General features: G+C 50.4%; 1 protein-coding gene across 1 annotated transcript in view; it reads left to right on the plus strand.

Moving 5' to 3' along the window:
* LOC121553692 (CWF19-like protein 1) overlaps nt 1–23,391 on the plus strand; it is a 52,838-nt gene that overhangs the window by 24,103 nt on the left and 5,344 nt on the right. The window contains 5 exon segments of the mRNA XM_041867010.2: nt 643–777; nt 2,990–3,173; nt 3,403–3,482; nt 3,594–3,803; nt 10,988–11,107. Of these exon segments, the coding sequence (XP_041722944.2) occupies nt 643–777; nt 2,990–3,173; nt 3,403–3,482; nt 3,594–3,803; nt 10,988–11,107 (729 nt within the window).

The following is a 23,391-nucleotide window of genomic DNA, read 5'->3' on the forward strand; positions in this document are numbered from 1 at the left end:
GTATTGTAACTGTATCTCTCTCTAGTACCTGGATGTATTGTAACTGTATCTCTCTCTGTAGTACCTGGATGTATTGTAACTGTATCTCTCTCTGTAGTACCTGGATGTATTGTAACTGTATCTCTCTCTGTAGTACCTGGATGTATTGTAACTGTATTCTCTCTCTAGTACCTGGATGTATTGTAACTGTATCTCTCTCTCTAGTACCTGGATGTATTGTAGAGAGGAGCATGGAGGTATCAGAGCTGGGTTAGGGGTTAATATTGTATCAGAGCTGGGTTAGGGGTTAATATTGTATCAGAGCTGGGTTAGGGGTTAATATTGTATCAGAGCTGGGTTAGGGGTTAATATTGCATCAGAGCTGGGTTAGGGGTTAATATTGTATCAGAGCTGGGTTAGGGGTTAATATTGCATCAGAGCTGGGTTAGGGGTTAATATTGTATCAGAGCTGGGTTAGGGGTTAATATTGTATCAGAGCTGGGTTAGGGGTTAATATTGCATCAGAGCTAAGTTAGGGGTTAATATTGTATCAGAGCTGGGTTAGGGGTTAATATTGTATCAGAGCTGGGTTAGGGGTTAATATTGTATCAGAGCTGGGTTAGGGGTTAATATTGTAACTAGGTATTGTGTCTCTCTCTCTAGTACCTGTATGCGTTCAACATCATCCCGATGAGAAGCATGGAGGCATCAGAACTGGTCAAACAGCCTCAGGATGTCACTGAGAACCCGTACAGGAGGATGGTTAGAGTGGATACTCTGTCTGATCCCACTGACCAGGTATATCAGACTCTCTTAGGTTCTGAAATCCCCTCAAGGTGTAGAGAATACTCCATGCCAAATAGAAGGCCAACAACTAAAATACACTATATATATATATATATACACACACAAAAGTATGTGGACACCCCTTCAAATTAGTGGATTCTGCTATTTCAGCCACACCCGTTGCTGGCAGGTGTATAAAATCGAGCACACAGCCATGCAATCTCTATAGACAAACATTTGCAGTAGAATGGCCTTACTGAAGAGCTCAGTGACAGGATCCCACCTTTCCAACAAGTCAGCTCCATCAGATTTCTGCCTTGCTAGAGCTGCCCTGGTCAACTGTAAGTGCTGTTATTGTGAAGTGAAACGTCTAGGAGCAACAACTGCGTGGCTCAGCCGCGAAGTGGTAGGCCACACAAGCTCACAGAACGGGACCGCCTCCGAGTGCTGAAGTGTGTAAAAATCGTCTGTCCTCGGTTGCAACACTCACTAGCGAGTTCTAAACTGCCTCTGGAAGCAAAGTCAGCACAATAACTGTTAGTCGGGAGTTTCATCAAATGGGTTTCCATGGCCGAGCAGCCGCACACAAGCCTAAGATCACCATGCCAAACGTTGGCTAGAGTGGTGTCAAGCTCGCCGCCATTGGACTCTGGAGCAGTGGAAACGTGTTCTCGGACGAATCTGGGTTTGGCGGATGCCAGGAGAACGCTACCTGTGCGCCCAAATGCATAGAACCAACTGTAAAGTTTGGTGGAGGAATAATGGTCTGGGGCTGTTTTTCATGGTTCGGGCTAGGCCCTTAGTTCCAGTGAAGGGAAATCTTAACGCTACAGCATACAATGATGTTCTAGACGATTCTGTGCTTCCAACTTTGTGGCAACAGTTTGGGGAAGGCCCTTTCCTGTTTCAGCATGACAATGCCCCCGTGCACAAAGCGAGGTCCATACAGAAATGGTTTGTCGAGATCGGTGTGGAAGAACTTAACTGGCCTGCACAGAGCCCTGACCTCAACTCCATTGAACACCTTTGGGATGAATTGGAACGCCGACCGCGAGCCAGGCCTAATCGCCCAACATCAGTGCCCGACCTCACTAATGCTCTTGTGGCTGAATGGAAGCAAGTCCCCGCAGCAATGCTCCAACATCTAGTGGAAAGCCTTCCCAGAAGAGTGGAGGCTGTTATAGCAGCAGAGGGGGGACCAACTCCATATTAATGCCCATGATTTTAGAATGAAATATTCGACAAGCAGGTGTCCACATACTTTTGGTCATGTAGTGTAGAAGGTCAACAACTAAAATATTGAAAGTTTTAACAGACAGACATATGGGAAGACCGACACGTTTCTCTTGAGGTCGGCAACAAATCTATTTCTCCATGCCTTTTCTGTTCAATGTTTCATGCCTCCGTGCCTGGTGCCAAAGCATTAAATCAAGACAGCTTGGGGGTGAATAGACTATACCTTTACATTGAAGTCATTTAGCAGACGCTCTTCTACATTTGAAACATCTAAATCGCTTAAAGACACCCGTGGCCTAAAGGCTAAATTCCAAAAGGGAATAATCATCAGAAAATATCCTTCTTAGAAACACACACCACTGACAATACAGACTATATAATATCCACTGAGTATACCAAACATTAAGAACACCTTCCTAATGTTGAGTTGCACCCCCTTTTTTCCCTCAGAACAGCCTTAATTCATCGGGGCTTGGATTCTACAAGGTGTCGAAAGCGTTCCACAGGGATGCTGGCCCATGTTGACTCCAATGCTTCCACACAGTTGTGTCAAGTTGGCTGGATGTCCTTGGGTGGTGGACCATTCTTGATATACACGGGAAACTGTTGGGTGTGAAAAAACCCAGCAGCGTTGCAGTTCTTGACACAAACCGGTTCGCCTGGCACCTACTACCATACCCCGTTCAAAGGCACTTCAATCGTTTGTCTTGCCCATTCACCCTCTGAATGGCACACATACACAATCCATGTCTCAATTTTCTCAAGGCTTAAACATCCTTCTTTAACCTGTCTCCTCCCCTTCATCTCAAATCAAATTTTATTTGTCACATACACGTGTTTAGCAGATGTTATTGCGTGTGTAGCGAAATGATTTGAAGTGGATTTAACCAGTGACATCAATAAGGGGTCATAGCTTTCACCTGGTCAGTCTGTCAGGGGAAGTGTTCCTAATGTTTTGTACACTGTGTATATCTCTTCTCTCTTTCAGAAACCGGCGTCTCAGTTCTTCTTTGACCTGGGGAAGAAGCAGCATGGAGGGGGGCGTGGCAGGAAGAGGCCCTCAGACGGAGACGGGCAAAATCAAGGCCAGCCGTGGGATTCAGGCAGGCCAGACAGGCAGAGTCAGGGACTGGCCTTTGATTCAGACAGGCTCAAACAGCCCCGCAGGCCCCGTGAGTCTACCTCTCTCTCACACACACACCCTCACACACACACACACCCTCACACACACACACCCTCACACACCAACACACCCTCACACACCAACACACACACACACACACACACACACACCAACACACCCTCACCCACCAATACACCCTCACTCCCTCACCATCTCAACCCTCTCCATCTCACACCCTCTCATGTATGTCTCTCTCTCTCTCTGTGTGTCTGGTTCAGCCCAGCCCAGCGGTCCCTGTTGGTTCTGTCTGGCCAGCCCTCAGGTAGAGAAACATCTGGTCATCAGCATTGGCACACATGTGAGTTTCCACCCAATCTGAGTATTAGAAGTGCTAGTAGAAAGAGGTTGTTCCTATTGAAAGGGCTCTGAAGCCCCCAGATGACCATTTTGTCTTCCTGTATTTCCTCAGTGCTACCTGGCCCTAGCTAAGGGCAGTCTGACCCCCCAGCATGTGTTGGTACTGCCCATCGGACACTGCCAGTCAGTAGTGGAGCTGAGCTCTGAGGTGGTTAAAGAACTGGACCGATACAAGATGGCTGTCAGGACTTTCTATAAGAGCAGAGGACAGCGCTGTGTCCTGTTTGAGAGGAACTACCACAGCCAACACCTGCAGATACAGGTAGACCACCACTCACACCCTCGGGGCCAGCCTGCCCATTAGGGCTCTCAGATACAGGTAGACCACCCTCGGGGCCAGCCTGCCCATTAGGGCTCTGATACAGGTAGACCACCACTCACACCCTCGGGGCCAGCCTGCCCATTAGGGCTCTGATACAGGTAGACCACCACTCACACCCTCAGGGCCAGCCTGCCCATTAGGGCTCTGATACAGGTAGACCACCACTCACACCCTCGGGGCCAGCCTGCCCATTAGGGCTCTGATACAGGTAGACCACCACTCACACCCTCAGGGCCAGCCTGCCCATTAGGGCTCTCTGATACAGGTAGACCACCACTCACACCCTCGGGGCCAGCCTGCCCATTAGGGCTCTCAGATACAGGTAGACCACCCTCAGGGCCAGCCTGCCCATTAGGGCTCTCTGATACAGGTAGACCACCCTCAGGGCCAGCCTGCCCATTAGGGCTCTGATACAGGTAGACCACCCTCAGGGCCAACCTGCCCATTAGGGCTCTACAGGTAGACCACCCTCAGGGCCAGCCTGCCCATTAGGGCTCTACAGGTAGACCACCCTCAGGGCCAGCCTGCCCATTAGGGCTCTGATACAGGTAGACCACCCTCAGGGCCAGCCTGCCCATTAGGGCTCTGATACAGGTAGACCACCCTCAGGGCCAGCCTGCCCATTAGGGCTCTGATACAGGTAGACCACCCTCAGGGCCAGCCTGCCCATTAGGGCTCTGATACAGGTAGACCACCCTCAGGGCCAGCCTGCCCATTAGGGCTCTGATACAGGTAGACCACCCTCAGGGCCAGCCTGCCCATTAGGGCTCTGATACAGGTAGACCACCCTCAGGGCCAGCCTGCCCATTAGGGCTCTGATACAGGTAGACCACCCTCAGGGCCAGCCTGCCCATTAGGGCTCTCAGATACAGGTAGACCACCCTCAGGGCCAGCCTGCCCATTAGGGCTCTGATACAGGTAGACCACCCTCAGGGCCAGCCTGCCCATTAGGGCTCTGATACAGGTAGACCACCCTCAGGGCCAGCCTGCCCATTAGGGCTCTGATACAGGTAGACCACCCTCAGGGCCAGCCTGCCCATTAGGGCTCTGATACAGGTAGACCACCCTCAGGGCCAGCCTGCCCATTAGGGCTCTGATACAGGTAGACCACCCTCAGGGCCAGCCTGCCCATTAGGGCTCTCAGATACAGGTAGACCACCCTCAGGGCCAGCCTGCCCATTAGGGCTCTCAGATACAGGTAGACCACCCTCAGGGCCAGCCTGCCCATTAGGGCTCTCAGATACAGGTAGACCACCCTCAGGGCCAGCCTGCCCATTAGGCTCTGATACAGGTAGACCACCCTCAGGGCCAGCCTGCCCATTAGGGCTCTCAGATACAGGTAGACCACCCTCGGGGCCAGCCTGCCCATTAGGGCTCTCAGATACAGGTAGACCACCCTCAGGGCCAGCCTGCCCATTAGGGCTCTCTGATACAGGTAGACCACCCTCAGGGCCAGCCTGCCCATTAGGGCTCTGATACAGGTAGACCACCCTCAGGGCCAGCCTGCCCATTAGGGCTCTCAGATACAGGTAGACCACCCTCAGGGCCAGCCTGCCCATTAGGGCTCTGATACAGGTAGACCACCCTCAGGGCCAGCCTGCCCATTAGGGCTCTGATACAGGTAGACCACCCTCAGGGCCAGCCTGCCCATTAGGGCTCTCAGATACAGGTAGACCACCCTCAGGGCCAGCCTGCCCATTAGGGCTCTGATACAGGTAGACCACCACTCACACCCTCAGGGCCAGCCTGCCCATTAGGGCTCTCTGATACAGGTAGACCACCACTCACACCCTCAGGGCCAGCCTGCCCATTAGGGCTCTGATACAGGTAGACCACCCTCAGGGCCAGCCTGCCCATTAGGGCTCTACAGGTAGACCACCCTCAGGGCCAGCCTGCCCATTAGGGCTCTGATACAGGTAGACCACCCTCAGGGCCAGCCTGCCCATTAGGGCTCTCAGATACAGGTAGACCACCCTCAGGGCCAGCCTGCCCATTAGGGCTCTCAGATACAGGTAGACCACCCTCAGGGCCAGCAGGTAGACCACCCTCAGGGCCAGCCTGCCCATTAGGGCTCTGATACAGGTAGACCACCCTCAGGGCCAGCCTGCCCATTAGGGCTCTCAGATACAGGTAGACCACCCTCAGGGCCAGCCTGCCCATTAGGCTCTGATACAGGTAGACCACCCTCAGGGCCAGCCTGCCCATTAGGGCTCTGATACAGGTAGACCACCCTCAGGGCCAGCCTGCCCATTAGGGCTCTCAGATACAGGTAGACCACCCTCAGGGCCAGCCTGCCCATTAGGGCTCTGATACAGGTAGACCACCCTCAGGGCCAGCCTGCCCATTAGGGCTCTGATACAGGTAGACCACCCTCAGGGCCAGCCTGCCCATTAGGGCTCTGATACAGGTAGACCACCACTCACACCCTCAGGGCCAGCCTGCCCATTAGGGCTCTGATACAGGTAGACCACCCTCAGGGCCAGCCTGCCCATTAGGGCTCTGATACAGGTAGACCACCACTCACACCCTCAGGGCCAGCCTGCCCATTAGGGCTCTGATACAGGTAGACCACCCCTCAGGGCCAGCCTGCCCATTAGGGCTCTGATACAGGTAGACCACCATCACACCCTCAGGGCCAGCCTGCCCATTAGGGCTCTGATACAGGTAGACCACCACTCACACCCTCAGGGCCAGCCTGCCCATTAGGGCTCTGATACAGGTAGACCACCCTCAGGGCCAGCCTGCCCATTAGGGCTCTACAGGTAGACCACCCTCAGGGCCAGCCTGCCCATTAGGGCTCTCAGATACAGGTAGACCACCCTCAGGGCCAGCCTGCCCATTAGGGCTCTGATACAGGTAGACCACCCTCAGGGCCAGCCTGCCCATTAGGGCTCTCAGATACAGGTAGACCACCCTCGGGGCCAGCCTGCCCATTAGGGCTCTGATACAGGTAGACCACCCTCAGGGCCAGCCTGCCCATTAGGGCTCTGATACAGGTAGACCACCCTCAGGGCCAGCCTGCCCATTAGGGCTCTGATACAGGTAGACCACCCTCAGGGCCAGCCTGCCCATTAGGGCTCTACAGGTAGACCACCCTCAGGGCCAGCCTGCCCATTAGGGCTCTGATACAGGTAGACCACCCTCAGGGCCAGCCTGCCCATTAGGGCTCTGATACAGGTAGACCACCCTCAGGGCCAGCCTGCCCATTAGGGCTCTGATACAGGTAGACCACCCTCAGGGCCAGCCTGCCCATTAGGGCTCTCAGATACAGGTAGACCACCCTCAGGGCCAGCCTGCCCATTAGGGCTCTACAGGTAGACCACCCTCAGGGCCAGCCTGCCCATTAGGGCTCTGATACAGGTAGACCACCCTCAGGGCCAGCCTGCCCATTAGGGCTCTCAGATACAAGTAGACCACCCTCAGGGCCAGCCTGCCCATTAGGGCTCTCAGATACAGGTAGACCACCCTCAGGGCCAGCCTGCCCATTAGGGCTCTACAGGTAGACCACCCTCAGGGCCAGCCTGCCCATTAGGGCTCTCAGATACAGGTAGACCACCCTCAGGGCCAGCCTGCCCATTAGGGCTCTACAGGTAGACCACCCTCAGGGCCAGCCTGCCCATTAGGGCTCTGATACAGGTAGACCACCCTCAGGGCCAGCCTGCCCATTAGGGCTCTGATACAGGTAGACCACCCTCAGGGCCAGCCTGCCCATTAGGGCTCTACAGGTAGACCACCCTCAGGGCCAGCCTGCCCATTAGGCTCTGATACAGGTAGACCACCCTCAGGGCCAGCCTGCCCATTAGGGCTCTGATACAGGTAGACCACCCTCAGGGGCCAGCCTGCCCATTAGGGCTCTGATACAGGTAGACCACCCTCAGGGCCAGCCTGCCCATTAGGGCTCTGATACAGGTAGACCACCCTCAGGGCCAGCCTGCCCATTAGGGCTCTGATACAGGTAGACCACCCTCAGGGCCAGCCTGCCCATTAGGGCTCTCAGATACAGGTAGACCACCCTCAGGGCCAGCCTGCCCATTAGGGCTCTCTGATACAGGTAGACCACCCTCAGGGCCAGCCTGCCCATTAGGGCTCTACAGGTAGACCACCCTCAGGGCCAGCCTGCCCATTAGGGCTCTCAGATACAGGTTAGACCACCCTCAGGGCCAGCCTGCCCATTAGGGCTCTGATACAGGTAGACCACCCTCAGGGCCAGCCTGCCCATTAGGGCTCTCAGATACAGGTAGACCACCCTCAGGGCCAGCCTGCCCATTAGGGCTCTGATACAGGTAGACCACCCTCAGGGCCAGCCTGCCCATTAGGGCTCTCAGATACAGGTAGACCACCCTCAGGGCCAGCCTGCCCATTAGGGCTCTCAGATACAGGTAGACCACCCTCAGGGCCAGCCTGCCCATTAGGGCTCTGATACAGGTAGACCACCCTCAGGGCCAGCCTGCCCATTAGGGCTCTCAGATACAGGTAGACCACCCTCAGGGCCAGCCTGCCCATTAGGGCTCTCAGATACAGGTAGACCACCCTCAGGGCCAGCCTGCCCATTAGGGCTCAGATACAGGTAGACCACCCTCAGGGCCAGCCTGCCCATTAGGGCTCTGATACAGGTAGACCACCCTCAGGGCAAGCCTGCCCATTAGGGCTCTGATACAGGTAGACCACCCTCAGGGCCAGCCTGCCCATTAGGGCTCTGATACAGGTAGACCACCCTCAGGGCCAGCCTGCCCATTAGGGCTCTGATACAGGTAGACCACCCTCAGGGCCAGCCTGCCCATTAGGGCTCTCAGATACAGGTAGACCACCCTCAGGGGCCAGCCTGCCCATTAGGGCTCTCAGATACAGGTAGACCACCCTCAGGGCCAGCCTGCCCATTAGGGCTCAGATACAGGTAGACCACCCTCAGGGCCAGCCTGCCCATTAGGGCTCTGATACAGGTAGACCACCCTCAGGGCCAGCCTGCCCATTAGGGCTCTGATACAGGTATACCACCCTCAGGGCCAGCCTGCCCATTAGGGCTCTCAGATACAGGTAGACCACCCTCAGGGCCAGCCTGCCCATTAGGGCTCTCAGATACAGGTAGACCACCCTCAGGGCCAGCCTGCCCATTAGGGCTCTGATACAGGTAGACCACCCTCAGGGCCAGCCTGCCCATTAGGGCTCTCTGATACAGGTAGACCACCCTCAGGGCCAGCCTGCCCATTAGGGTTCTGATACAGGTAGACCACCCTCAAGGCCAGCCTGCCCATTAGGGCTCTCAGATACAGGTAGACCACCCTCAGGGCCAGCCTGCCCATTAGGGCTCTGATACAGGTAGACCACCCTCAGGGCCAGCCTGCCCATTAGGGCTCTCAGATACAGGTAGACCACCCTCAGGGCCAGCCTGCCCATTAGGGCTCTGATACAGGTAGACCACCCTCAGGGCCAGCCTGCCCATTAGGGCTCTCTGATACAGGTAGACCACCCTCAGGGCCAGCCTGCCCATTAGGGGCTCTGATACAGGTAGACCACCCTCAGGGCCAGCCTGCCCATTAGGGCTCTCTGATACAGGTAGACCACCCTCAGGGCCAGCCTGCCCATTAGGGCTCTGATACAGGTAGACCACCCTCAGGGCCAGCCTGCCCATTAGGGCTCTCAGATACAGGTAGACCACCCTCAGGGGCCAGCCTGCCCATTAGGGCTCTGATACAGGTAGACCACCCTCAGGGCCAGCCTGCCCATTAGGGCTCTCTGATACAGGTAGACCACCCTCAGGGCCAGCCTGCCCATTAGGGCTCTGATACAGGTAGACCACCCTCAGGGCCAGCCTGCCCATTAGGGCTCTGATACAGGTAGACCACCCTCAGGGCCAGCCTGCCCATTAGGGCTCTGATACAGGTAGACCACCCTCAGGGCCAGCCTGCCCATTAGGGCTCTGATACAGGTAGACCACCCTCAGGGCCAGCCTGCCCATTAGGGCTCTGATACAGGTAGACCACCCTCAGGGCCAGCCTGCCCATTAGGGCTCTCAGATACAGGTAGACCACCCTCAGGGCCAGCAGGTAGACCACCCTCAGGGCCAGCAGGTAGACCACCCTCAGGGCCAGCAGGTAGACCACCCTCAGGGCCAGCCTGCCCATTAGGGCTCTCTGGGCTAAGTTGTCATTGTCATTTGAAGTTGATATATTGCTAATATTTTGAGGAGCTGATCATAGTGTATTTCCTGCTGGGTAAACATATTGTCCTCAAGATGACCCCTAAAACAGCTGGGGGCTAATAGACTATTCAGAGCTCCAATAACCCAAATGACCGAAGCCTTGGTCAGGAATCAGGACTGGGATATTAAGCCAATGGAACTGCCTGTTTTACCAACGCTACCACGCGGATGGGCAGAATATGGACTGGGATAATAAGCCAATGGAACTGCCTGTTTTACCAACGCTACCACGCGGATGGGCAGAATATGGACTGGGATAATAAGCCAATGGAACTGCCTGTTTTACCAACGCTACCACGCCGGATGGGCAGAATATGGACTGGGATAATAAGCCAATGGAACTGCCTGTTTTACCAACGCTACCACGCGGATGGGCAGAATATGGACTGGGATAATAAGCCAATGGAACTGCCTGTTTTACCAACGCTACCACGCGGATGGGCAGAATATGGACTGCTGGCCGACACTACACTATTAGTTTAGTAGGGATAGGAACAGAGAACAGCCAGGACCAGGCCAGCTCCCCCTGGAACAGTCTGTCCCTCCTCTAGGGAGGCAGAGCAGCCAGGACCAGGCCAGCTCCCCCTGTAACAGTCTGTCCCTCCCCTCCTCTAGGGAGGCAGAGCAGCCAGGACCAGGCCAGCTCCCCCTGTAACAGTCTGTCCCTCCCTCCTCTAGGGAGGCAGAGCAGCCAGGACCAGGCCAGCTCCCCTGTAACAGTCTGTCCCTCCCCTCTCTAGGGAGGCAGAGCAGCCAGGACCAGGCCAGCTCCCCTGTAACAGTCTGTCCCTCCCCTCCTCTAGGGAGGCAGAGCAGCCAGGACCAGGCCAGCTCCCCCTGTAACAGTCTGTCCCTCCTCTAGGGAGGCAGAGCAGCCAGGACCAGGCCAGCTCCCCCTGTAACAGTCTGTCCCTCCCCTCCCCAGGTAGTCCCAGTGCCAGAGGATAAGTGTACCACTGAAGATATTAAAGAAGCCTTCATGCTGCAGGCGCAAGAACAGAACATGGAGCTAATGGAGATACCACAACATACTGACCTCCAACAGGTACACACAGAGACCTCCAACAGGTACACACAGAGACCTCCAACAGGGACACACAGAGACCTCCAACAGGTACACACAGAGACCTCCAACAGGTACACACTGAGACCTCCAACAGGTACACACAGAGACCTCCAACAGGTACACACAGAGACCTCCAACAGGTACACACAGAGACCTCCAACAGGTACACACTGAGACCTCCTACAGGTACACACAGAGACCTCCAACAGGTACACACAGAGACCTCCAACAGGGACACACAGAGACCTCCAACAGGTACACACAGAGACCTCCTACAGGTACACACAGAGACCTCCAACAGGTACACAGAGACCTCCAACAGGTACACACAGAGACCCCCAACAGGTACACACAGAGTCCTCCAACAGGTACACACAGAGTCCTCCAACAGGTACACACAGAGTCCTCCAATAGGTACACACAGAGACCTCCAACAGGTACACACAGAGACCTCCAACAGGTACACACAGAGACCTCCAACAGGTACACACAGAGACCTCCAACAGGTACACACAGAGACCTCCAACAGGTACACACAGAGACCTCCAACAGGTACACACAGAGACCTCCAACAGGTACACACAGAGACCTCCAACAGGTACACACAGAGACCTCCAACAGGTACACACAGAGACCTCCAACAGGTACACACAGAGACCTCCAACAGGTACACACAGAGACCTCCAGCAGGTTCACACAGAGACCTCCAGCAGGTACACACAGAGACCTCCAACAGGTACACACAGAGACCTCCAACAGGTACACACAGAGACCTCCAACAGGTACACACAGAGACCTCCAACAGGTACACACAGAGACCTCCAACAGGTACACACAGAGACCTCCAACAGGTACACACAGAGACCTCCAACAGGTACACACAGAGACCTCCAACAGGTACACACAGAGACCTCCAACAGGTACACACAGAGACCTCCAACAGGTACACACAGAGACCTCCAACAGGTACACACAGAGACCTCCAACAGGTACACACAGAGACCTCCAACAGGTACACACAGAGACCTCCAACAGGTACACACAGAGACCTCATACAAGAGACACAGAGACCTCATACAGGATACACACAGAGACCTCCAACAGGTACACACAGAGACCTCCAACAGGTACACACAGAGACCTCCAACAGGTACACACAGAGACCTCCAACAGGTACACACAGAGACCTCCAACAGGTACACACAGAGACCTCCAACAGGTACACACAGAGACCTCCAACAGGTACACACAGAGACCTCCAACAGGTACACACAGAGACCTCCAACAGGTACACACAGAGACCTCATACAAGAGACACAGAGACCTCATACATGAGACACAGAGACCTCATACAGGATACACACAGAGACCTCATACAGGAGACACACAGAGACCTCATACAGGATACACACAGAGACCTCATACAGGAGACACAGAGACCTCATACAGGATACACACAGAGACCTCATACAGGAGACACACAGAGACCTCCAACAGGAGACACACAGAGACCTCCAACAGGATACACACAGAGACCTCATACAGGAGACACACAGAGACCTCATACAGGATACACACAGAGACCTCATACAGGAGACAAAGAGAGACCTCCAACAGGTACACACAGAGACCTCATACAGGAGACACACAGAGACCTCATACAGGATACACACAGAGACCTCATACAGGATACACACAGAGACCTCCAACAGGTACACACAGAGACCTCATACAGGATACACACAGAGACCTCATACAGGAGACACACAGAGACCTCATACAGGATACACACAGAGACCTCATACAGGAGACACACAGAGACCTCCAACAGGTACACACAGAGACCTCCAACAGGTACACACAGAGACCTCATACAGGAGACACACAGAGACCTCATACAGGAGACACAGAGACCTCATACAGGAGACACACAGAGACCTCATACAGGAGACACACAGAGACCTCCAACAGGTACACACAGAGACCTCATACAGGATACACACAGAGACCTCATACAGGAGACACAGAGACCTCATACAGGAGACACACAGAGACCTCCAACAGGTACACACAGAGACCTCATACAGGATACACACAGAGACCTCATACAGGAGACACAGAGACCTCATACAGGAGACACACAGAGACCTCATACAGGAGACACACAGAGACCTCATACAGGAGACACAGAGACCTCATACAGGATACACACAGAGACCTCATACAGGTACACACAGAGACCTCATACAGGAGACACAGAGACCTCATACAGGAGACACAGAGACCTCATACAGGAGACACAGAGACCTCATACAGGAGACACACAGAGACCTCATACAGGATACACACAGAGACCTCATACAGGTACACACAGAGACCTCATACAGGAGACAGAGACCTCATACAAGAGACACAGAGACCTCATACAGGAGACACAGAGACCTCATACAGGATACACACAGAGACCTCATACAGGATACACACAGAGACCTCATACAGGATACACACAGAGACCTCATACAGGAGACACACAGAGACCTCCAACAGGAGACACACAGAGACCTCCAACAGGAGACACACAGAGACCTCCAACAGGAGACACACAGAGACCTCCAACAGGTACACACAGAGACCTCATACAAGAGACACACAGAGACCTCATACAGGAGACACAGAGACCTCATACAGGAGACACAGAGACCTCATACAGGAGACCTCATACAGGATACACACAGAGACCTCATACAGGATACACACAGAGACCTCATACAGGATACACACAGAGACCTCATACAGGATACACACAGAGACCTCATACAGGAGACACACAGAGACCTCATACAGGAGACACACAGAGACCTCATACAGGATACACACAGAGACCTCATACAGGAGACACACAGAGACCTCCAACAGGAGACACACAGAGACCTCCAACAGGAGACACACAGAGACCTCCAACAGGTACACACAGAGACCTCATACAGGGTACACACAGAGACCTCATACAGGAGACACAGAGACCTCATACAGGATACACACAGAGACCTCATACAGGAGACACAGAGACCTCATACAGGATACACACAGAGACCTCATACAGGAGACACAGAGACCTCCAACAGGATACACACAGAGACCTCCAACAGGTACACACAGAGACCTCATACAGGATACACACAGAGACCTCCAACAGGATACACACAGAGACCTCATACAGGAGACACAGAGACCTCATACAGGAGACACACAGAGACCTCATACAGGAGACACAGAGACCTCATACAGGAGACACACAGAGACCTCCAACAGGAGACACACAGAGACCTCCAACAGGGAGACACACAGAGACCTCCAACAGGTACACACAGAGACCTCATACAAGAGACACACAGAGACCTCATACAGGAGACACAGAGACCTCATACAGGAGACACAGAGACCTCTTACAGGAGACCTCATACAGGATACACACAGAGACCTCATACAGGATAACACAGAGACCTCATACAGGAGACACAGAGACCTCATACAGGATACACACAGAGACCTCATACAGGAGACACAGAGACCTCATACAGGAGACACACAGAGACCTCATACAGGTACACACAGAGACCTCCAACAGGATACACACAGAGACCTCCAACAGGTACACACAGAGACCTCATACAGGTACACACAGAGACCTCCAACAGGTACACACAGAGACCTCCAACAGGTACACACAGAGACCTCATACAGGATACACACAGAGACCTCATACAGGAGACACAGAGACCTCATACAGGATACACAGAGACCTCATACAGGAGACACACAGAGACCTCATACAGGAGACACTCCTGGGGTGTATTCATTACTGCACACTTTATCAAAGTGTTTTGCAACGGAAAACGTTTAGCAAAGAACTAGTTTCTTATTGGACAAGTTCAGGTAGGTCCCTCCCTGTTTCGGCCCATTTGCTTCCGTTTGGTACCTATGAAATACACCCACGTTGACTTGTTTATTAGCTAATAATTAGGGCTGTCAAATTATTTCAAAAATATATCCACTTCATCTCATGGTTTTCTGTAGTTAACTACGGTTAATCATTTTTAAAAATTCTTGTTTGATTTTGACCCTAATTAAAGATGTTTCAATATAAAACACATATTTGGGTTGTAGGTATAATACATTTGGTTTATATGGGAAGAAAAACCCAAATAAACTGTTCTAAGACAATAACAACAGATCAGCCAGGTCAGAGGTCATGTCACTACCAAACAGCTATTAGATCTAACCAAGGATACTGATCCATGTTCTTCAACGGGAACTAGTCACAAGCTGATACTACTAGAATTGGGATCATTTCCTTAAATCTTTTGTCTTGAGAACTACAGCAAAAACAGTAGCTAAATGTAATGGATGTCCTGTTGTGATTTCAAATCATTGTGGGAAATGAGTTGAATATAGAGGAAATCAGCCATGGTATTCTACACATTCTGGTTTGGTTAGCTAGCTAACGTTAGCATAACTAGCTATCTACTTCTGTGCAAATTAAGTGTTTGCTGTTATCTAAAACGATGCTAGGGGATAACGATGCTAATGTTTTGTTATTTTAGACATTGAAGACATTGAGACTTGGGTCTCTTTTCCAAATATGCCGTGTATAATACAATATAAATATAAACATGATATATATTTATAATCCAATATATTTTTTCAATCCAAGATGGCGTAGCAGTGCGGTCGCTTTTATTTCATCGTCCTTGTGTAAATATCCCGTTTCTTGTTTTTTTTTGTCTATTTTGTATATATCTCTCAATTTTTACTTTTCATTCTTTAACTAAATATACTTTCCTGCAACCCGCCTCACCCAACGTGGAAAGGATTCTATTATTTCTTTATAACTTTCATCAAGAACCGTAAGCTGATACTAGTGTAGCCGCAACTAAATGGCTACCTGCTATTAGTCACCGTTAGCGTCTTCACCACTGTCCGTGGCCTACACTATCCACCAGCCAGCTCTAGCTCTAGCCTGGACAATTCGTCGGCCAGTCTGCACAGCGTGCTATCGACCCAGCGTGCTATCGACCCAGAGCTTATTGGACTTTCTGCCGGAGTCACTGGACCCTAGCGCCGGATCATCGCAACCAGCTAGCTAGCTGCAACCTGTTGTTGGCTGATTACCATTGCCCTATAGCAAGCACCAGTTAGCCTTGAGCTAGCCTCAGGCCCAGCTCCCGGCTATCTACCTCTCTGTCAACCGGACGGGACCTCCTAGTGTTGACACTGAGCCCCGCCGATCCAACACGACTGGTTTGCCAGACCGAAATAGTCTGATGTGGTTTCATCAGGCTTCCAGTTGCGACGACCACGAAGATCCATCTGCCAGCCCCGGCCCGCTAGCACACGCAAACTACAACTGTGCTCCCTGCTAGCTGTGCTGAAGCACCAATTTGAACTGCTCTGGACTCACATATTGCTGTTCACTGGACCTTATGATCACTCAGCTGCACAGCTGATGCCTGCTGGACTGTTCCTTTACACGGTACCCTGTCCTGTTTATTCTGTTTAGTCTTAGCCCAAACGTTATCGCTATTTCCAGTTGTTGTCTTAGCTCTCTCTAATAACACCTGTGATTGCTTTATGCCTCTCTCCCATGTCAATTATGCCTTGCCTATTGCTGTTTGGGTTAGTTCTTATTATACAATTTCACTGTAGAACCCCTAGTCCCTCTCAAACTGCCTCAAATAGTTCCTTTGTTCCTCCCCCCATACACGCCGAGACCGGCTCAATCGGTGCCTCCAATGACGCTATCTCTTTCATTGTTACCCAACGCTTAGGGTTACCTGAACTGTACTCATATCCTTCCATATCCTTTTCTGTACATAATGCCCTGAATCTTTTCTACAACGCCGGAGAACTGCCCCCTTTATTCTATGTACCCAACGCACTAGAAGACCAGTTCTTAAAGCCTTTAGTCGTATCCTTATTCTAGTCCTCCTCTGTTCCTCTGGTGATGTAGAGGCTAACCCAGGCCCTGCAGCCCCCAGTATCACTCCTACTCCCCAGGAACTATCATTTGTTGACTTCTGTAACCGTAAAAGTCTTGGTTTTCTGCACATAAATATCAGAAGCCTCCTTCCTAAGTTTGAGTTATTCACTGCGTTAGCACACTCTGCCAACCCTGATGTTCTAGCAGTGTCTGAATCCTGGCTTAGGAAGGTCACCAAAAATTCTGAAATTTCCATCCCCAACTATAACATTTTCCGTCTAGATAGAACTGCCAAAGGGGGTGGAGTTGCAATCTACTGTAGAGATAGCCTGCAGAGCTCTATCATACTATCCAGGTCTGTGCCCAAACAGTTTGAGCTTCTACTTCTAAAAATCCACCTTTCCAGAAATAAATTCTCACTGTTGCCGCTTGCTACAGACCCCCCTCAGCCCCAGCTGTGCCCTGGACACCATATGTGAATTGATTGCCCCCATCTATCCTCAGAGTTCGTATTGCTTGGTGACCTAAACTGGGATATGCTTAACACCCCGGCCATCCTACAATCTAAACTAGATGCCCTCAATCTCACACAAATTATCAACGAACCTACCAGGTACAACCCTAAATCCGTAAACATGGGTACCCTCATAGATATCATCCTGACTAACTTACCCTCTAAATACACCTCCGCTGTCTTCAACCAGGATCTCAGCGATCACTGCCTTATTGCCTGCGTCCGTAACGGGTCGCGCGGTCAAACGACCACCCCTCATCACTGTCAAACGCTCCCAAAAACACTTCAGCGAGCAGGCCTTCGTGAATTGACCTGGCCCAGGTATCCTGGATGGATATAGATCTCATTCCGTCAGTAGAGGATGCCTGGTTGTTCTTTAAAAGTAATTTCCTCTCAATCTTAAATAGACATGCCCCATTCAAAAAATACAGAACTAAGAACAAATATAGCCCCTGGTTCTCCTCAGACTTGACTGCCCTTGACCAGCACAAAAACATCCTGTGGCGTACTGCATTAGCATCAAATAGCCCCGCGATATGCAACTTTTCAGGAAGTTAGGAACCAATATACACAAGCAGTTAGGAAAGCAAAGGCTAACTTTTTCAAACAGAAATTTGCATCCTGTAGCACTAACTCCAAAAAGTTTTGGGACACTGTAAAGTCCATGGAAAATAAGAGCACTTCCTCCCAGCTGCCCACTGCACTGAGGCTAGGAAACACTATCACCACCGATAAATCTACAATAATCGAGAATTTCAACAAGCATTTTGCTTACGGCTGGCCATGCTTTCCACCTGGCTACCACTACCCCGGCCACCAGCTCTGCACCCTCCGCTGCAACTTGCCCATAACCCCCCGCTTCTCCTTCACACAAATCCAGACAGCTGATGTTCTAAAAGAGCTGCAAAATCTGGACTCCTACAAATCATCTGGGCTAGACAATCTGGACCCTTTCTTTCTAAAACTAGCCTCGAAATTGTCGCAACCCCTATTACTAGCCTGTTCAACCTCTCTTTCGTAACGTCTGAGATCCCCAGAGATTGGAAAGCTGCCGCGGTCATCCCCCTCTTCAAAGGGGGTGACACTCTAGATCCAAACTGTTACAGACCTATATCCATCCTGCCCTGCCTTTCAAAAGTTTTTGAAAGCCAAGTCAACAAACAGATCACCGACATTTCGAATCCCACCGTACCTTCTCCGCTATGCAATCCGGTTTCGAGCTGGTCATGGGTGCACTTCAGCCACGCTCAAGGTCCTAAACGATATTATAACCGCGATCGATAATAGACAGTACTGTGCAGCCGTCTTCATCGACCTGGCCAAGGCTTTCGACTCTGTCAACCACCGCATTCTTATTGGCAGACTAAATAGCCTTGGTTTCTCAAATGACTGCCTCGCCTGGTTCACAAACTACTTCTCAGATAGAGTTCAATGTGTCAAATCGGAGGGCCTGTTGTCTGGACCTATGGCAGTCTCTATGGGGGTGCCACAGGGTTCAATTCTTGGGCCGACTCTTTTTCTCTGTGTATATCAATGACGTCGCTCTTGCTGCTGGTGACTCTCAGATCCACCTCTGCAGACCGACACCATTTTGTATACATCTGGCCCTTCATTGGACACTGTGTTAACAAACCTCCAAACGAGCTTCAATGCCATACAACACTCCTTCAGTAGCCTCCAACTGCTCTTAAACACTAGTAAAACTAAATGCATGCTCTTCAACCGAACGCTGCTTGCACCCGCCCACCCGACTAGAATCACTACTCTCGATGGGTCTGACCTAGAGTATGTGGACAACTACAAATATCTAGGTGTCTGGTTAGACTGTAAACTCTCCTTCCAGACTCACATTAAGAATCTCCAATCCAAAGTTAAATCTAGAATCGGTTTCCTATTTCTGCAACAAAGCCTCCTTCACTCATGCTGCCAAACATGCCCCTCGTAAAACTGACTATCCTACCGATCCTTGACTTCGGCGATGTCATTTACAAAATAGCCTCCAACACTCTACTCAGCAAATTGGATGTAGTCTATCACAGTGCCATCCGTTTTGTCTCCAAAGCCCGCCATACACTACCCACCACTGTGACCTGTACGCTCTTGTTGGCTGGTCCTCACTACATATTCGTCGCCAAACCCACTGGCTCCAAGCCATCTATAAATCACTGCTAGGCAAATCCCCGCCTTATCTTAGCTCATTGGTCACCATAGCAACACCCACCCGTAGTCTGCGCTCCAGCGGGTATATCTCACTGGTCATCCCCAAAGCCAACACCTCCTTTGGCCGCAATTCCTTCCAGTTCTCTGCTGCCAATGACTGGAACAAATTGCAAAAATCTCTGAAGCTGGAGACACTTATCTCCCTCACTAACTTTAAGCATCAGTTGTCAGAGCACCTTACCGATCACTGCACCTGTACACAGCCCATCTGAAATTATCCCGCCCAACTACCTCATCCCTATATTATTTATTTTGCTCATTTGCACCCCAGTATCTCTATTTGCACATCATCTCTTGCACATCTATCATTCCAGTGTTAATACTAATTGTAATTATTTTGCACTATAGCCTATTTATTGCCTTACCTCCATAACTTGCTACATTTGCACACACTGTATATATATTTTCTGTTGTATTTTTGACTTTGTTTTGTTTTACCCCATATGTAACTCTGTGTTGTTGTTTTTATCACACTGCTTTGCTTTATCTTGGCCAGGTCGCAGTTGGAAATGAGAACTTGTTCTCAACTGGTTTACCTGGTTAAATAAAGGTTAAATAAAATAAAAAAATAAAAAAGTATATAGATTGCTATCGCTATAGATATACACTACTAGTAAAAAGTTTGGACTCAAATCAAATCACATTTTATTTGCCACACGCGCCGAATACAACAGGTGTAGACATTACAGTGAAATGCTTACTTACATTATTCAAGGGTTTTTCTTTATTTTTACTATTTTCTACATTGTAGAATAATAGTGAAGACATCGAAACTATGAAATAACATGTGGAATCATGTTGTAACCAAAAAAGTGTTAAACAAATCAAAATATATTTTATATTTGAGATACTTCAAATAGCCACCCTTTGCCTTGATGACAGCTTTGCACACTCTTGGCATTCTCTCAACCAGCTTCATGAGGAATGCTTTTCCAACAGTCTTGAAGGAGTTCCCACATATGCTGAGCACTTGTTGGCTGCTTTTCCTTCACTCTGCGGTCCAACTCATCCCAAACCATCTCAATTGGGTTGAGGTCAGGGGATTGTGGAGGCCAGGTCATCTGATGCAGCACTCCATCACTCTCCTTCTTGGTAAAATAGCCCTTCCACAGCCTGGAGGTGTGTTGGGTCATTGTCCTGTTGAAAAACAAATGATAGTCCCACTAAGCCCAAACCAGATGGGATGGCGTATCGCTGCAGAATGCTGTGGTAGCCATGCTGGTTAAGTGTCCTTGAATTCTAAATAAATCACAGACAGTGTCACCAGCAAAGCACCATAACACCTCCTCCTCCATGCTTTACGGTGGAACTACACGTCGGAGATCATCCGTTTCACTCCACACCGTGTCTCACAAAGACACGGCAGTTGGAACCAAAAATCTCCAATTTGGACACCAGACCAAAGGACACATTTCCACCGGTCTAATGTCCATTGCTCGTGTTTCTTGGCCCAAGCAAGTCTCTTCTTATTATTGGTGTCCTTTAGTAGTGGTTTCTTTGCAGCTTTTCGACCATGAAGGCCTGATTCACACAGTCCCCTCTGAATAGTTGATGTTGAGATGTGTCTGTGACTTGAACTCTGTGAAGCATTTATTTGGGCTGCAATTTCTGAGGCTGGTAACTCTAATGAACTCTGGGTCTTCCATTCGTGTGGCGGACCTCATGAGAGCCAGTTTCATCATAGCGCTTGATGGTTTTTGCGACTGCACTTGAAGAAACTTTCAAAGTTCTTGAAATGTTCCATATTGACTGACCTTCATGTCTTAAAGTAATGATGGACTGTTGTTTCTCTTTGCTTATTTGAGCTGTTATTGCCATAATATGGAATTGGTATTTTATCAAATAGGGCTATCTTCTGTATACCCCCCTACCTTGTCACAACACAACTGATTGGCTCCAACGCATTAAGGAGGAAAGAAATTCCACAAATTAACTTTAAAGAAGGCACACCTGTTAATTGAAATGCATTCCAGGTGACTACCTCATGAAGCTGGTTGAGAGAATGCCAAGAGTGTGCAAAGCTGTCATCAAGGCAAAGGGTGGCTATTTGAAGAATCTCAAATATAAAATATATTTTGATTTATTTAACACTTTTTTGGTTACCACATGATTCCATATGTGTTATTTCATAGTTTTGATGTCTTCACTATTATTCTATAATGTAGAAAATAGTAAAAATAAAGGAAAACACTTGATTGAGTCTCAACTTTTGACTGGTAGTGTTTAGATATATACAAGTGCAATCGGAAAGTATTCAGACCCCTTGACCTTTTCCACATTTTGTTACGTTACAGCCTTTATTCTAAAATGGATTAAATTGTTTTTTTTTCCTTATCAATCTACACACGATGCCCCATAATGACAAAGCAAAAACAGGTTTTTAGAAATATTCGCACATTTATTAAAAATAAAAAACTGATATCACATTTACATAAGTATTCAGACCCTTTACTCAGTACTTTGTTGAAGCACCTTTTGCAGCGATTACAGCCTCGAGTCTTCTTGGGTATGACGCTACAAGCTTGGCACACCTGTATTTGGGGAGTTTCTCCCATTCTTCTCTGCAGATCCTCTCAAGCTCTGTCAGGTTGGATGGGGAGCGTCGCTGCACATCTATTTTCAGGTCTCTCCAGAGATGTTCGATCAGGTTCAAGTCCGGGCTCTGGCTGGGCCGCTCAAGGACATTCAGAGACTTGTCCCGAAGCCACTCCTGAATTGTCTTGGCCCCACAGCATGATGCTGCCACCACCATGCTTCACCGTAGGGATGGTTTCATCAGCATGATGCTGCCACCACCATGCTTCACCGTAGGGATGGTTTCATCAGACAGGAGAATCTGGTTTCTCATGGTCTGACAGTCCTTTAAGTGCCTTTTGGCAAACTCCAAGTGGGCTGTCATGTGCCTTTCACTGAGGAGTGGCTTCCATCTGGCCACTCTACAATAAAGGCCTGGTTTGGTGGAATGCTGCAGAGATGGTTGTCCTTCTGGAAGGTTCTCCCATCTCCACAGAGGAACTCTGGAGCTCTGTCAGAGTGACCATAGGGTTCTTGGTCACCTCCCTGACCAAGGCCCTTCTCCCCCGATTGCTCAGTTTGGCCGGGCGGCCAGCTCTAGGAATAGTCTTGTTGGTTCCAAACTTCTTCCATTTAAGAATGATGGAGGCCACTGTGTTGAAGGCCACTATGGTATTAATGGAGGCCACTGTGTTGAAGGCCACTATGGTATTAATGGAGGCCACTGTGTTGAAGGCCACTATGGTATTAATGGAGGCCATTGTGTTGAAGGCCACTATGGTATTAATGGAGGCCACTGTGTTGAAGGCCACTATGGTATTAATGGAGGCCACTGTGTTGAAGGCCACTATGGTATTAATGGGAGGCCACTGTGTTGAAGGCCACTATGGTATTAATGGAGGCCACTGTGTTGAAGGCCACTATGGTATTAATGGAGGCCACTGTGTTGAAGGCCACTATGGTATTAATGGAGGCCACTGTGTTGAAGGGCACTATGGTATTAATGGAGGCCACTGTGTTGAAGGGCACTATGGT

This window comes from Coregonus clupeaformis, unplaced genomic scaffold (genome assembly GCF_020615455.1).
Source record: "Coregonus clupeaformis isolate EN_2021a unplaced genomic scaffold, ASM2061545v1 scaf0848, whole genome shotgun sequence".
Taxonomy (NCBI): Eukaryota; Metazoa; Chordata; class Actinopteri; order Salmoniformes; family Salmonidae; genus Coregonus; species Coregonus clupeaformis.